Source organism: Sitophilus oryzae, unplaced genomic scaffold, assembly GCF_002938485.1.
Source record: "Sitophilus oryzae breed Bouriz unplaced genomic scaffold, Soryzae_2.0 scaffold_179_pilon_pilon, whole genome shotgun sequence".
NCBI lineage: Eukaryota > Metazoa > Arthropoda > Insecta > Coleoptera > Curculionidae > Sitophilus > Sitophilus oryzae.
Window position 1 is genome coordinate 6,596,569 of NW_022146501.1, and position 17,387 is coordinate 6,613,955.

Sequence of the window (17,387 nt, forward strand, 5' to 3'; positions counted from 1 at the left end):
TAAAAATTGGAAAAAACTCAAGAGCAATACTTTTTATCGTAAAATGGAGCTTTTCGTCGATTTTAAAATGCTTTTGAAATTGAAAAAAGTTACAATAAATATTGAATAAAATTCATGTTTTACATGCAGTATTTTATTTGGAATTAAATTACAGATCTGAATATCTTTTCATTTTATTTAACCCTTGCTTGATATGTATAATAATTTTATACTCGTGGGACCGTAGTAACAAAACAGATATATATGTACATGTATATGTATAAATTTACTTTCTATTGATCAGTGGTTATTAAAAATATTTTACTATTAGTTTTTTACAGTTATATACTTATTGAAATATGAAGTTTAGATTATGAAAATTTATAAAAGATTATTTTTGATGCTCGATTTTAATAAATAAATAAGTAAATGCCTTTATTGTCAAAAAAAATTGCAATTTGTAGACAAAGGTAAAGTAAACAAACAAAGTAAACAAACAAGATACACAAACAAACAAACAAAAGATCTTACAAAACATTATACAAATAATATTTTCAGTCTTATTGTTTAAAATAAACATTTATAAATGTTTACAATGTCAAAGAATAAAAAAAAATAAAAATAATATTCAAAAATATTTATTTAGTTTATAGTAAATATCAATGACCTGAAAATAAATTTACAGCGTTTTCACATGCGACGGACCGTCCGTCGTGTTTTTTCAATATAACCGTCGAACAAACTCCGTCGGACGGAGCATACGCGCCCATGTGAAATTGTTCATAAAACTCATGGTACTTACTCGAGGTCACGGACGCTCCGTCGCGGACGGTCCGTCGCATGTGAAAGCGCTGTTATTTCAGTGTCATTGGTAAATATAGCAACAGCAAACATTAGACCAGTGTTTACAAGATCAAATTCGATTATCAAAATATAATTCATTTACGGCGTAGAAAGCCTTGTCTAGTAAATAAGAGTTCAATGCTTTGCGAAATGAAGAAAATGATGTTATGGATTTCAAATGGCAAGTGATTTTTTTTCAGTGCATTTTTTTCGAGTTGTATAATATTGAACTTTTAACTAACTCTGAGCGTGGGGTAGGTAGATAAAGATCTCGCTCCGCGTTCCGGAGTGGATAAGTGTGAGATGGCCTTTCTTGAGAAGCTGATACATGCTTATGTATTAGGCAAACGGATTCAAATATAAATAAGGAAGGAAGAGTTAATATTTTTAATTTTTTAAAAAAGTCCTGGCAATGAGTTCTGCTGTTTATCCACTGAATATCGAACAGCTCTCTTCTGGAGCTTGAAAATGCTGTCAAATTGAGTAGCGTAACACGTGTCCCAGAATGGAAGGGCATACCTGAGGTGGGACTCAAAAAGTGCATAATAAACAGTTCTAGCCACTGACAAGTTAAGCTCCTTAGAAACAGATCTTAATGCAAAACAGGCAGAGCTCATTTTTTTCGACAAAGCTTTGATATGCATGTCCCATTTCAGAGTATTGTCTACAACAAGCCCTAAGAATTTTACAGATTTTACGACGTCAATGGTGGTGTTGGTAAGTACAAAAGGCTGCAGCGAGTTTTTATACGACAAAGCTTTAGTTTTAGGAATGTTGAGACTCAGGAGGTTCCAATCGCACCAAGATTTAATGGTGATTAAGTCATTTGATATAATCCTATGAAGTACCGTGACGTCCTTGTTGCTCCAAGTGAAGCTAGTGTCGTCCGCAAAAAGACATATTTTGCTACTGATGTTTATGTTAGCAATGTCGTTAATAAAAATAAGAAACGTAAAAATGTCAGATTCACGAAGGAGCATTATGTTGTCCATTTATTCATGAATTAGAGATGAAATCGACATCATAACAACCACTTTTGACAGTTCTGTTTGACGTTTCAATTGACACATTTGAATGTGATTTGAAATGTTGCGGATTTGTTGTGCTTTTCTGACATTATTTTATGTTATTTATTATCTATTCTACCATGCATTGGTTTTATTTGGAACAGTTTATGTTGAACTTTTGACACAAAAAAAAACATTTCAAATTTATTATTTCACTATACTATCTATTTGGCCAACATGTTTAATTTATGTCAATGATAACAAATATTGATAATTACGATTCCAAATATCTCGAGAACCATTACCCGTATCGATTGTTATCAAGAGACTTTTGTTACATAAAAAACGTCGTAAATGTATATTTTTTTACTCAGTAGTTTTATACATGTACGGACGAAAAGTTATTACTTTTTTAACCAGTTAAAAAATATGTAGGTGGCGCCCTCTACAAGTAGGAGTCATATTGACATCAAAATCAAATTTATGATGTCCCACCCATCAATTTTCATCCAAATATCGACGTTAGTTCTGAAGTTATTTGGAAATGATCGAAATAAAAATGAAAATTCTACACCATGTATCTCCGAAACTAAGCATTTTAGGACATACATTTATACCAGCTGCAAAATAGGCTGCCAAAGTTTTCCGAGTACAATTCGGACCACCCTGTATTTTACTCAACCTGACAACAGAGCAGTGTCCAAAACAAATAACTTACATAAAAATTATACGAAGTTCTTACAAGTTAATTTTTTTTTATTATATATTATACCTTAACATGAATATAAAATTTATAAATAATTTACTAAATAAGTTCTTTTTCTTTTGTTCCAGAAAACATTCCACAACTTCTGCTCGTCGAGCAAGAACCGCACCCGCAACTGCGCCGCCGTGCCGCTGCGCCTCACCACCAAAAAGGCTCCGGATAATTTTTTAGGGCGAGGGGCGCCAACGCATCGTCCCCCAACGGTCGATGCGAAAACGTCCTCTAACAACGGCCGCTGGAACAGCACCAGATCCGCGAGCCACAAGTTCGCCAAGCTCAGCCCTCAAACCAGCCAGACGAGCTTCTCGTCGTCCAGGGCAGAGACCAGCCAGAATCTGATCAACAGAGACCCGTCAGCGATGCTGCCTGCTGCTATGCAACACTCGAATTCAAGCTGCGCGTCGCTGAAAAGCAAAGTGCTGAGACTGTTTAAGACTGGACTGACGCAAGGACTGTCTACTCCTGTTAAACTGACCAGGAGCTCGAATACTATAAGTAATTCTAGTTTAAAAGACACAGATGATATGGATTTGGTTTGTTCTGACTTAGTCAATCACATGCAGCAAGTTAATGAGTTGCTATAAGATACAGTTGATTAAGTTACGAAAAGTATGCATTGACAAACGTCCTTTAAAGCTGGAGTCTTACCGGATCAAGCTACAACTTCATCAAACTTAGTTTCCAGACCACCCAGACTAACTTCCCTTTATCCAGAGCTAAGACCAGCTAGAATCTGATCAACAAAGACCCGTCAGCGAGGTTGCCTGCGGGTCTACAACACTCGAATTCAAACTGCGCGTCGCTGAAAAGCAAGGTTCTGAGACTGTTTAAGACTGGACTGACCCAGAGACTATCTACTCCTATTAAATTGACCAGGAGCTCGAATACCATAAGTAATTCTAGTTTAGAAGACACAGATGATATGGATTTGGTGTGTTCTGACTTAGTCAATCACATGCAGCAGGTTAATGAGTAGCTATAAGTTACAGTTGATTAAGTTACGAAAAGTATGCATTGACAAAGGTCCTTTAAAGCTGGAATCTTACTGGATCAAGCCACAAGTTCATCAAACTTAGTTTCTAGACCACCCAGACTAACTTCCCTTCATCCAGAACTAAGACCACCTAGACTCTGATCAACAGAGACCCGTCAGCGATGTTGCCTGCTGCTCTGCAACACTCGAATTCAAGCTGCGCGTCGCTGAAAAGCAAGGTGCTGAGACTGTTTAAGACTGGACTGACGCAGGGACTGTCTACTCCTGTTAAATTGACCAGGAGTTCGAATACTCTAAGTAATTCTAGTTTAAAAGACACGGATGATATGAATTTGGTTTGTTCTGACTTAGTCAATCACATGCAGCAGGTTAATGAGTTGCTATAAGATAGAATTTATTAGGTTTTGAAAAGTATGCATTGAAAAGAGTCCTCTAACAGCCGCTGGACTAGCACCAGAAGCATTAAGTTTGCAAAACTCGATCAAAATCAGTCAATCAAGCATGTCGTCGCCCAGCTGAGACCAGCCAGAATTTGATCTACAGAGACCTATCAGTATCGTTTAACATTGCACTGATGCCCTATTTTACTACAACCCACTGGCATAAAGTATTTTCTGTGATTTGTAATGAATTGGTCTTCAGTGATCTCTTACTGAACAGACCACTATATTAGGATGGCCACAGAAGGTTATATCTATTTTATTTTTAATACCTTATAGGCTTGATGCTGCCACCATCGGAGAATATCGTAAACTCTTAAGAATATCGAAATTCTTAAACGACATGCCAATGCATAACTAAAAATAAACTTTTAAGTTCCTTAATAAAATGTTCTCTAACTGTATTATAAGGCTGGATTCACACTATGAGGCTATTTTGTTTTAGTTGTTCATTTCATGAAGAAAATAAAAATACATAATTAATAAGTTACATTATGTTTAAGTACTTAATTAAAAATAAAAAAATAGTCTGTCCAACGACAGAATACCTGACAGTGACAGTTGTTCTGTCATTGCTTGTATGTCATCAAATATATGTCGAATTCTTCCTTGACTCATTGGACAGACTTTACCTAATATGCTAATAAAACAGTCAATAAATTTCTCATTAAACTTCATTTATAAAAATGTAAAACCCGAAAAAGACAAAAGATAAAATATATATTGTAGCCTGATAGGGTAGATCTGGCTTAAGTAGTAGTTTTTTTTATAGAAAATTATTTAGAGTATTTTTAATTGACAAAATATAAATAAAGATAATTATATTGTTTTAACTCATTTAACGGAGTGAAACAAAAAAAATCTTACAAATATATGAATCCGAATATGATATTTAGAATACTTAAGATTTCATATTTTAAATCATACATGTATGGTAAGTTTAGTAGTGTAAAATACACAAAGCATTATGCAATGTATATACTATGTAAATAATTATTTTGCCACAAAAAAAATGTTTATAAATGTTTTTAATGTATAGGGTGTACTATGGTGATACTATATTATATTTTATTATTTTAAAAATGGTTCAAAGTCAAAGTTTTAAAAAGTACTTACTTTTATTGTTAAATAAATTAGTATCTAACACGCAATAATGTTTCAATATGTATTATATGTAGCATACGATCAAAAAAAAAAACAGCGTCAAAGACAGCTGGGGAATGACAATCGATTATAATTTTAGCGAGGTCAAGGACAAGTTTTATGTCAATTTTTAGTAAATGACGTCTTGAGATTGACCTTGACAAAAATGTCTCCCTCCCTCTTTGACGCCGTTTTTTTTCGATTATACGGTATATAACAATAATAAATTAAAATGAGTGTACAGGGTGGCGTAGGTTAATTCAAAGTACTTTTTAAAAATATAGAGAATTCTACAGGATGTCCCCAAAAAAAGTTACATATCAAAGTTGTGTTTTTTGTAATGGAACACTCTATATATTAATTGATTTTCGGATTCTGGGAGAAAAATAAAGGTGAGTTTTATTAAAGAAGCATATACCTAAAATCTAAGGATTTTGATATATATCACATTTTGTGAAAATGAAGAGTAAATTTAAAATTTCGTTTAAAAAACAGCTACCTAAATTTTAGTTTACCTTGTATAGCCTGATATTTAATTACAGTAACCATTGTATGTTAAACCCAATTGTAATTTGACCCGAAAAGTTATACAGATCGAGACAAAATGAATATGGAACATTAGTCACTTTTAAAAGCAAGTTACTCTTTTATTTTAAATGGAACATCCAGTATATTATTCCGGTGTTAAATGGAGAATTTATATATCTTCAAAATATTATTATGGTTGCCTACCCCACAGACAAAGAGTTTCCTAGATATTTTAATTTTTATGATTTTGCGTCAGTAGATCTTTATTATTTGAAAAATCTAGGGGTGGCTGTGATATACCTTTTGTTAATTTAACAAAAATTAAAGAATGTAGAGTAAAATAATCAACGGTAATAAAAAGATACACGTTTAAAACATATTTTAATTATTACAGAATTAAAACTAGATATAAACCTATAATTATTTAACAAAAATTAGCTAGATGAAATCAACTGCTCAAAATGCTTCCTTTTCTGTTAAATGCATAAAATGATTGTCTTTTCAAAAGGATCTTTTTATTTTAAAAGGCATATGTGGAGTTCTACCTCAAATAGCAGCTACAATAATTTCTCTCATGTTGTCGACAATAGTTGGTCGAGTTTTGTAAACACTGTCTTTAACATATCCCCATAAAAAAAATCTAGACTAAATAAAATCAGGAGCATTTAAGTATTCTATTAATTGGCGAAAGCACACTACATTCACCAACTAATAGAATCATATCAATTCTCTCTGATGTAGGATAAGTTTGCATTTTGGGCAAATTTCTGAGAATTTTTTTTTTATTTTAACTGACACAAAATGATAACTAGTTGTTACAGTTGGACTAATTAGACAGCTATGTTGAAGTAACTTCATATATATCACAGCCACCCTAGATTTTATCAAATAATAAAGATATACTCAGATCAAATCATATAAATGAAAATATCTAGGAAAATCTTGGTTTGAAGGGTAGACAACCTTAATAATATTTTGAAGATATATAAATTCTCTATTGAACACCGGAATAATATACTGGGTGTTCCATTTAAAATAACAGAGTAACTTGCTTTTAAAAGTGACTAATGTTCCATATTAATTTTGTCTCACCCTGTATAACTTTTCGGGCCAAATTTCAATTTGCTTTAACATACAATGGTTACTGTAATTAAATATCAGGCTATACAAGAGTTACTAAAATTTAAGTAGCTGTTATCGAAATTTAAAATTTACTCTTCATTTTCACAAAATGTGAAATATGTCAAAATCCTTAGATTTTAGGTATATACTTCTTTAATAAAACTCACCTTTATTTTTCTCCTAGAATCCGAAAATCAATTAATATATAGGGTGTTCCATTACAAAAAACATAACTTTGATATGTAACTTTTTTGGGGGACACCCTGTAGAACTCTCTATATTTTTTAAAAGTGCTCTGAATTAATCTACATAGGCTCACAAAATTTCATTTCAATATGAACTGTCGTTTTCCTTGGAGCCTCCGTGGCGTATGAGAGGCGCCACTCTGTACAGTTTTAAGTAATACCATAGAAATAAAAAATAAAATAAAAATATTTTACTATTATGTATTATATGAGTTATAATATTCTTGATGTGAAAATTCTGTCATCATAGCACACCCAGATTAATAAATAAAAGGACTTGAGTCTACGTGTGATAGATAGAATGATAGAGAAACCTAAACAAAGGCTTGTGAGCTAGATAGATTTTTACTCCAGCCCCTTTTTAAACATTTCCATGTGAATTTTTCATAAAACTATATGAGCTGTTCTAATTGTTAATGGGTGATTCAAAATGCTTAAACCCTAGATATGATATATGGAAAAAACTGTTATTCGTAATTCAAACTAAGAAATATAAGACACGTTTTTTTGGTACCTATCGTCGAGCAGAGAAATTAATCAAATAGGGCTGTTTATTGTTTTTTTTTTATTTTTTTTTTACTAAAATAATACAATTCATACGCCTAAGGGGTGTTCAGACTCTCAAGTCATTTGTGCAAACTTGTTTGCACAGGCCATTTTGTACAAAATTTGATTTTATTTACACAGTCATTTAGTTGGTGCTATTTTTTTAGCTTATTTTGTTATAATTCAGAGATATAAAAAGAACTCTTAATAAAATCACATTTAGTTTTATACAATTTTTATATTTTTTTTAAAATTTGGTAACCCTTATATTCTTATTTTATTAACTATTAGACATTGATAATGAAAATGTTATATAGACGTGTCTTTTATTTGTTTTAGTTGATTTGTTTTGCCTGATTTTTTAAATTTCTATGTTTATAATGCTATTGCAAACGTTCTTATCCTGTTTGATATTATTCGTTACAAAAATAATATTTTTTAATATTCTTTAGTTATACCCTTTGTACATTTCCAAAAAGATTCTATTAAATAAATCTATTTCTTAAATTTGTTACTATATATTTAGTTGATTTCTAAATGTATTGTTGCCAATTATGTGTCACCAAAAGAAGAAAGGATAGCATGTATATAAAATGGAAAATGATACGTAAATAAATATGTTTCATGTTTAAATCTGCCTTTTTTTCGTATACCTGTTCCCGATAATATGGTTTTCACAATAAAAAAAATAAATAAATGTATCTCAAAGTAGCACAGTATTACTAAATAATTAGGTGTCTAATAAAGCTTACTAAGTTTTTAACAAAATAAAGAGCATTTGAAATATATATATTTTTGTACTTTAGTACAAGAATGGTGAATCAGGGTATGATATCAGATTATGATAAAATAGAATTACTGTAAAGTTAAAACAATTCAGGAGGATTTTGAAAACATATATTGTTTTACGAAAGAATTGAAACACCATATGTTAAGAAATAAACAAAAGTCTTGTAAAAAATAAAGTTAAAAATAATTATTATTAGCTCTCTCTTGGTCATTACACCTCTTACCGCGAATGGTCTTGTAAGCTGAAATGTCCAAAATACTTATACTGAGCTGCTTATATCGTTCTGAAAGAAACAGAATTCTTTTCGAGCTAACGACTTCGGACAACGAAAAAGAACGACAATCAGTATCGTTTTTTGTTGGTCTATTCAGGAGGACTTTAAGCCACCTTTAGAGCAAAAAATGTTTTAATTATATCGGGGAATATAGATGAATAGGTGGATATATAGAAGTATAATCAAGCTTAACCTTAAGGAAAAGTCTAAAATGTTAAAGAGAAATAAAAGATGATATATTAAAAATCACTGTCATTTTCTTACAATACCATAGGATCGAAAAAAAACGGCGTCAAAGACGACTATAAGTCATTTACTTATCCCGTACTCTTCTTTATTTTTTAATGCTACGTTTACTGCCTATTGGCCTTAAGGAGGCGAATAAAAATGATTTTTAAATGGTATAGTTTAAAACTCGAGAAAAAATATATATTTTTTTAAAAAGATTTATGTGTGGAGACGTTCTATCTTTTTTTTAATGTTTTTATAATTGATGTGTGTGGTGCCCGGTGGCGTAGAGGTAGAGGCTCTCGTCTACCAATCTCAAGGTAGTGGGTTCGAATCCTACACCCGGCATTTTATCAGCCGACTATTTTTATTAAAATAAAAATAGTTTGGGTACCTAGGTCGACTCAGCCTTAAATTTGGGATTCACAATCCTGAGGTAATAATAGGCGGTTGAAGCGTAGTGCTAACCACATTACCTTCCTTGTATACCGAACGGCTCTAGTATAGCAACGGTACTGTATAGTATATATACGGGAGCTATTATTATACAGGGTTGTTCACCACATACGACACGGAGTATTGTAGCTAAACGATGAGATTTTTACAAATTGTAAGTTTTGGGTTCGATGAAGGACTATTAGAGGTACAATTTAAAAATAATTTTACAAGATACAGAGTGTCCCAAATAAGTAAAAAATATCAAAGTTGTATTTTTTTAAATGGAACACCCTGTATATTATTACATTTTTAGTTTCTACGATTAAAATAAAGGTAAATTTGATAAAGGTTTATTATACTTACACCTTACCGTTTTTGAAATATTTTCAATTTTGTGAAATTGCAGGAAAAATTTTAAAGCTTCATTTCTCCAAGGGTATCAAAGTTTTTAATACTAAATATTTACTGAAGTTTATTTACTGATCAATTATTGTGTTGCAATAATAAAAATAATACCACCTTATACAGAGTGTCTAAAAATTTATTTTAAATAATTATTAGCTTCAAACGGCAATAACTTGTTTAATTTAAATAGAACATCCTGTATATTTTACGAGAATCAGATGCACAATTTAATTGTCTATCAAATTATATTATACCATTTTTTACCTATCTCTTTAAGTTTCCGTAGAAAATTTATTTTCTTGTAATTTAGAACTTATTTATCAATATATCCATGGACTATTGACATTTTAGATTATTTTTAAAGATGTATCAAATTTTTAAAGAGTACAGATACTAATATTGTCGATATAATTCGTTTATTTCATTAAAAAATAAAAAAAAACTGTTCAAATATTTGTTAAAGAGGACCAATTAATATGATCCAGTATTCAAACTACATTAACTGACTGTTTGCATTGATTAATAATAATTGCTCCAAATACTAAAAAACTGAATTTTGTATGGGCATTAGACAGTGTGATAAAAAGTAACACCTTAAAAATGATATTTCATTTTTTAATAAAAGCTTATTTATAACAACAGAGACTAATTTGATAACTTATTATTATATTGATTTCTGACTAAAATCCACATTTATTTATAATAATTTATTAACGAACACAATTAAGTATGTAATTAATTAGTATATGGGCGGAAATAATGGTGTTATATTTAATTAATGGTATACTCTTTTATAAAGATTTAAATAGTTTTCTTTTTATACAAATGGGCTAGTAATATTATCGTTTTGCTAAAACGATAATATTACTAGTCTGTACATTTTGTACATTTGTTGCTTTAAAAACAATCTAAAATGTCAATATTCCATGGATATATTGATAAATGAGGTCTAAATTATAAGAAAATGCATTTTCTACGAAAACTTGAAGGGATAGGTAAAAAATGGTATAATACAATTTGATAGACAATTTAATTGTGCATCTGATTCTCCTAAAATATACAGGGCATTCCATTTAAATTAAAGAAGTTATTGCCGTTTGAAGCTAATAATTATTTAAAATAAATTTTTAGACACTCTGTATAAGGTAGTATTTAAAGAAGTTATTGCCGTTTGAAGCTAATAATTATTTAAAATAAAGTTTTAGACACTCTGTATAACGTAGTATTATTTTTATTATTGCAACACAATAACTGATCAATAAATAAAGTTCATTAAATATTTAGTATTAAAAACATTGATACCCTTGAGAAATGAAGCTTTAAAAATTTTACTGCAATTTCACAAAATTGAAAATATTTCAAAAACGATAAGGTTTAAGTATAATAAACCTTAATCAAATTTACCTTTATTTTAATCGTAGAAACTAAAAATGTAATAATATACAGGGTATTCCATTTAAAAAAATACAACTTTGATATTTTTTATTTATTTGGGACACTCTGTATCTTGTAAAAATATTTTTAAATTGTAGCTCTAATAGTCCTTCAACGAACCCCAAACTTACAATTTGTAAAAATCTCATCGTTTAGCTACAATACTCCGTGTCGTATGTGGTGAACAACCCTGTATAATTGATGTGTTAATTTTTAAAATGTTTTATGTCAGTTTTTAGTAAATAACGTCTAGAGATTAATCTCGCCGAGATGATCATCGATTGTCACTCCCCAGCCGTCTTTGACGCCGTTTTTTTTTCGATCATACGGTATAATAAATCATTTTTTATTTTCATTTTGTCTCATCTATTCCTAGGTAATTTATAGTTGAATTAATGATAGCAATTGTTAGAGTAACTATGTTGTTTAGTATTAATACAAAGGCTTGTCAAAAGTAAAATTCGTAGCTTGTGTCATAAGAATTTGCAAAGAATTTTTAAAAACCACAAAAAATTGCAAGGTGATGGTACTCCTGTATCAATTTTAGCGGAAGCTCCAGAAGCAACTACCCATTTATTTTGCCCTTGAAGTCTACAGTACATTACAAAAAAGTGTTCTACTGATGGAACAAAATTATTTTATCCCACTAATGGATAAATATTAGTTTAAATGCCTCATATGAGTGGGTAAAGATCCCATTATTATACGATTGTGGATAAAATATTTAATATATTGGAGTTTTTAACCAAAAAAACGGCATTTTATAGGAAATTTATGTTCATTTTTATCACAAATTGCCACTCATTAGTTCCTATCTCGTGAGATATATTATTTCTGGCCCACAAATATTGTTGAAATATTAAGGTAAACCCATTAAATAAAAAGCATGCGGCAGGTGTAGAATACTGAATTGAAACATTGTTCTCGATTTATAAATGTACTTTAAAACACAAAAAATAAGCAAGTAATTATACCGGGTGCATCTCAAAAGTGGCCCACCCCTATAACCTTTTTACTTTTTCAGATAAAAAACGAGATTTGGTATGTCAGTATAAGATATAAATTAGGATTTATTGGACGTATTCATTTGTTTTTGGTCGCTTCCTGTTTCAACGGAAATAACTACAACTTTTGATTTTTAAGTGACACCCTCAGTATTTTTTACTTTATTTGATAAGAAAATGACACTCTGAATAGAATGACATAGCATATGTCAACTTTTGACATTTTCGCATATGGTTTATTTGAAATTGTAACATGCGGTTCATAACGACAATTTGACTCGAAATACCAAGGGTGTGGTACCAAATTATTCGTAAAAAATGCTTTTCCAAATATGCTAAAAAATGCTTGCCTTGTTCCATTTCAAAAATTGAGATATGATTAAAAATACTATTTGGCATCTTTTAACCGGCCAGGAAGGACAAGACACAAAAAACATTAGACGATCAAATCTATTTTTCCAAGGCTCCAAAGGCTAAAAATTAATGTTTTTAACACAGCCATGACACTCTAGATTGACATTTAAAATAAGATTTTTTTACGCAAAATGTCGAAAGTTGACAAATGACATGTCATTCTATTCAAAGTGTCATTTTCTGTCGGTAAAAATATACCGACTGTGTCATTTAAAAATCAAAAGTTGTAGTCATTTCCGGTGAAACAGAAAGTGACCAAAAACAAATACGTCAATCAATCCTAACTTATGTCATATATTAACATACAAAATCTCGTTTTTTTATCTGAGTAAATCAAAAAATTATAGAATTGAGCCACTTTTGAGACACACCCGGTATGAAATATATCATATGTAATTATTATCGGGTATGTAATTATCATTGTCATATTATATTCTTTTAATGGACATGTATATAAACATAACAAAGATATTCTCCGCAACAAAAACATCATTGTTTATAATGATATAGACGAAAAAGAAAAACAATTTAAAAAACATGTATCCATCTCCTGCTTACTTCACGCTACTGGATAAAGAACGCGTCAGAAATCTAAAAATAATCGTTCAACTTAAAGTGAAGTTTCCTCCAAAACGCTATAGTTTCAAAAATAAAATAAAACACGACTGATACCGCTTTAAAGTCCTTTTGCTCTAAATAATAAAAGATCTATCCAATTTTCCAGCGCGTTCGTAAGTCTCTAATTCGATCACTTTTATCGTTCTCTAGACTAAAACCAAACCTTCTATTTCATTCTGAGACGACCTAATTTTTAAATGACAATGGGTGGTTAAACACAACATGCTACTTGTGTTGGTGAACTAATGGATTAGATTTAATCAGAAAACTATAAGAAAGTCCCATAAAATTAATCGTATTCTTAAAATACACTGACCGGGACGAAAAACACCTTAAAATTTTCAAATAAATTTAATATCAATTAAACTATTGAAGAATTACATGTTATTATTGACAAAAAATTAGCGTCGGGAGGCACGTATACCGTGCTGGCAACTGTTACTTTTAGGTCGGCATTTACATGTGTGGAAGTAAATCGCATAGGGACCTTATTAAGTCGGAGTGAGAGAAATGCGACCAACAGACGCGACGCGCGACGGTGTGCTGTTGCGGCGTTGCCGATACGCCTTTCCCTATCAAGTAAAGTAAAATCACGATCGCAAACCGCTTATTTTTAAAAGACTTTTTTTTCAAGAGATATCTAGATAAAATCATTAGGTTTGTAATGTTTCTGAGCATCTGAAATGGAACTATAAGGATATCGTTAAAGTGTCATTTTTTTATAACGAGAAAACGTCAGTAATCGCGATAATTTAAAAACTCAACTTTTTAACACTTAACAGGCCATAACTCAAGAACCACTTTAGATATTGAAACTTTTTTTTATTTTCAAGATCGGATATTTTACAATATGTTTACATAAGAAAAATTCGATAAGGTTGTTTTTTTTATTCAAAAATTGTAAACAATCCATCCATTTACTTTTAGAGCATAGCAATTTTTAGCAATCGTGTAATTTTTTTATTGATAAAGATTTTCACATACTGTCTACAGAGAAAATACAGCAGAAATATTAACAAAGTTCTTGAAAAAACTACAATCTATTATTTCTAATAGATTTCGAGATATCGATTTTTGAATTCATAGTTCTAATAGCGCGACCACTATCGAACACCCACTCAATTCCACTTATTTTTACCAAAAATGCAAGTGTTTCTAGCTTGCACTTAAAAAAAATCAAGCTATAGGGAAAATTACAACGACTCGTTAATAAATAAACAAATCAAGTATCACGAGACGTAATTAAATCGTGAAGCTGAACGCATGACGTACACCTTTCCTTAGAACTTTAAGTACTGACAGAGGTATTGATTGGGTCGACCGGTCAACTGCGACAAATCTGCTATATCCCCTTCCACGTCTCTTAGCGATGTGCACAGTTTCTCGGTTTATTTCATACGTTTGGCAACATGTTTACTGTCCTCTCTTTGTTCAGTACATTATAAACGCATTGTACTCTTCTTACATACGGAAATCTCGACCCAAGACTAACCTTTGCCAGCCCTTAGTATAGCCGCCCATACTAAAATATGTTAATAAAAAGTTGGTAGGCAGTTCTTTTAGTTTCAAAGTAAAGGAATTTTTCTAATTTTTTTTATCTCAAAAACTGCGACTTTGACTGATTTTGATGTTATTACAAATTTTGTTCCAAATATTATTCCTAATCTTAAATTGAAAACCGCGTTTCGCTAGCAACTGTAATTTTGGAGTTACGATTTTTTAAATTTTTAACCCCCTCCCATACCCCTTACCAACCTCCCACCACCACCAAAAACGAATGGCCAGATTCTCGGGTGCCACAGTATTTTTGTGCCAAATTTGGTTAAAATCGGTTTAGCGGTTTTTGAGTTATCGTGTTACAGACAGACGGACAAAAAATCCAGCGGCTATCAATTTTTTTTAAGAATCAATATTTTTTTTTTAAATTTTCAAATTTGAATAACTCGGTTATTTTGGACTTACCAAGAAACAATAATACGAGCCCTAACAACTATATGTTGGGACAAGGTCATATTTTGGAATTATTGCCCTGGTTTTTCAAAACGACTGCAAAATACATATATAATATATGTTTAATTTTTTAAATATAAACATAGCCATATATCCTAAACAACTTGACAATATTTTTATGAATTTGTAAATTAATCCATATTTACAGTAGCGGATTTTGTTCATAAAAGTTCAAATTTTGACAACTAAATGTTGGGACAAGTATTTTTAAATAATTAATATCATCATAGGCGGCTTTGCTATAAACGTCACAAATGTCGTAAACTGTTTACTTTAGCATTGACAGCTTGTAAGTGACTCGAAACTTTGAGTAGTGAGATTTACTGTAAGTAATTTTAATTTTTTTAATTTTCAAGTTTGTTAATTTAATTCAAAGTAATGGTCCGTGGAAAAGCTACAAATCAAAAACTACGCGAAATTATCATTCGTCAATACAGTACGGGAAAAACAATTCGAAAAATTTCTTAATATAATAAAAAAATACGGCGAATCTGCCAATATAGACACGTTAGAGGTAAAAGTTCGGGAAGGCCAAAAGTTGTATCTGAGAGACTTACGAAATTTAGTAAAAATTTGCAAGTCTGCGAGAAGAAGTACTCTTCGCGACTACTGTAACTGGTTTAAATATATCAAGAGAATGTTGCCGAAAATACATCCATAAATGCGGTCTGGGGTTCTACGAGGCATGTTTTTTAAGTAAGTACCGTTTTGGAATTAAAAAAAAACGTGCAAAGATATCGCAATAATTTTATTTTTACATGAAAGCCTGTACCTTAATCTACTTTTTTACATAATTTCCGTGAATATTGAGGTACGTGTCATAACGTGGCACCAGTTTTTCAATACCCTCCTCATAAAATTCTGCCGCCTGACTGGTTAACCACTGTATCACAACTGTTTTGACTTCGTTATCGTCTTGAAGACGCTGACCGCCCAGGTGTTTCTTCAAGTGCAGGAATAAATGGTAGTCACTGGGCGCCAGATCAGGGCTGTATGGAGGATGATCTAGAGTTTCCCATTTAAAAGATTTGATGAGATCTTTGGTCCGATTAGCCACATGTGGACGGGCATTGTCATGCAGCAAAACAATACCCTTACTCAACTTGCCACGTCTTTTGTTTTTTGGATTGCACGGCGCAGATTGTTCAATGTCTCACAATAAGATGCTGCATTGATTGTCTCATTACGAGGCAAAAACACTAGCAATACTCCTTTTCTGTCCCAAAAAACTGTGCACATGATTTTCCGGGCAGAAATTGTTTGCTCAAACTTTTCTTAACACTGTTTTGGGTGATGATGAATGTCGCCATTCCATGGACTGTTGTTTCGATTCTGGTGTGACGTAGGCCACCCATGTTTCGTCACCAGTAACAATTTCGTCTAAAAAATCTTCACCATCATTGTGGTACTGCTCAAGGAAAGTCAATGCACTGCCTAAACGTTGGGTTTTGTGCAAATCCGTCAACATTTTCGGAACCAAACGTGAACACAATTTCCGGCAATTCAAGTTCTCGGTCACAATGCGATACAAAACACTACGAGAACATTGAGGAAAGTAGTCGCACAATGATGAAATTGTATAGCGTCTGTTTTCTTTCACCTTTTCGTCCACTTTCTGCACCAAATCTTCATTAACGACCGAAGGACGCCCACCTGTTCTTCATCATGCACATTTGTGCGGCCATCTTTAAATGCTCTCACCCATTTCCTTACCATTCCATCACTCATAATGTTTTGTCCGTAAGCTTCACAGATCTCACGATGAATATCGATCGGTTTTACGCCTTTAGCACTAAGAAATCGTATGACAGCCCGTACTTCACAATCGGCGGGGCTCACGATTGTCGGAGGCATCTTAAACACTCAATAAACAACGTATACAATGAAGAATGAGACTGTACTGGCGTCTGTGCATAGACAAGAGATGTAGGTAACCAGCGCGCATGCGCGGAACGCCGACCGTAGCGCTGCGGCGGCGGAATCGCAAAACGGTACTTACTTAAAAAACATGCCTCGTACATGGTAAACTTTATTTTGTGTGGATAATCAATTACCTGAAGATTATTGATACAAATTCTTATTTAGGCCAAAGAAAAACCGCTACTGATAGATATTTAAAAGAAAAATCGCTAAAATTGGGCAAAATCTAAATTATCTTG

The 17,387-nt window shown here is 31.8% G+C and overlaps 1 protein-coding gene across 2 annotated transcripts in view; it reads left to right on the forward strand.

Annotated features, from left to right (window-relative positions):
• The window catches only part of LOC115882642 (pyrokinin-1 receptor-like), a 248,369-nt gene extending 242,954 nt beyond the window's left edge, over positions 1 to 5,415 (forward strand). For both annotated transcript variants that reach the window (XM_030900832.1, XM_030900833.1), the window contains one exon: positions 2,664 to 5,415. In XM_030900832.1, coding sequence (XP_030756692.1) covers positions 2,664 to 3,179 — 516 coding nt within the window. In that variant the 3' untranslated portion in view covers positions 3,180 to 5,415. The remainder of the gene's footprint in view (positions 1 to 2,663) is intronic.
• Positions 5,416 to 17,387: the final 11,972 nt, after the last annotated feature.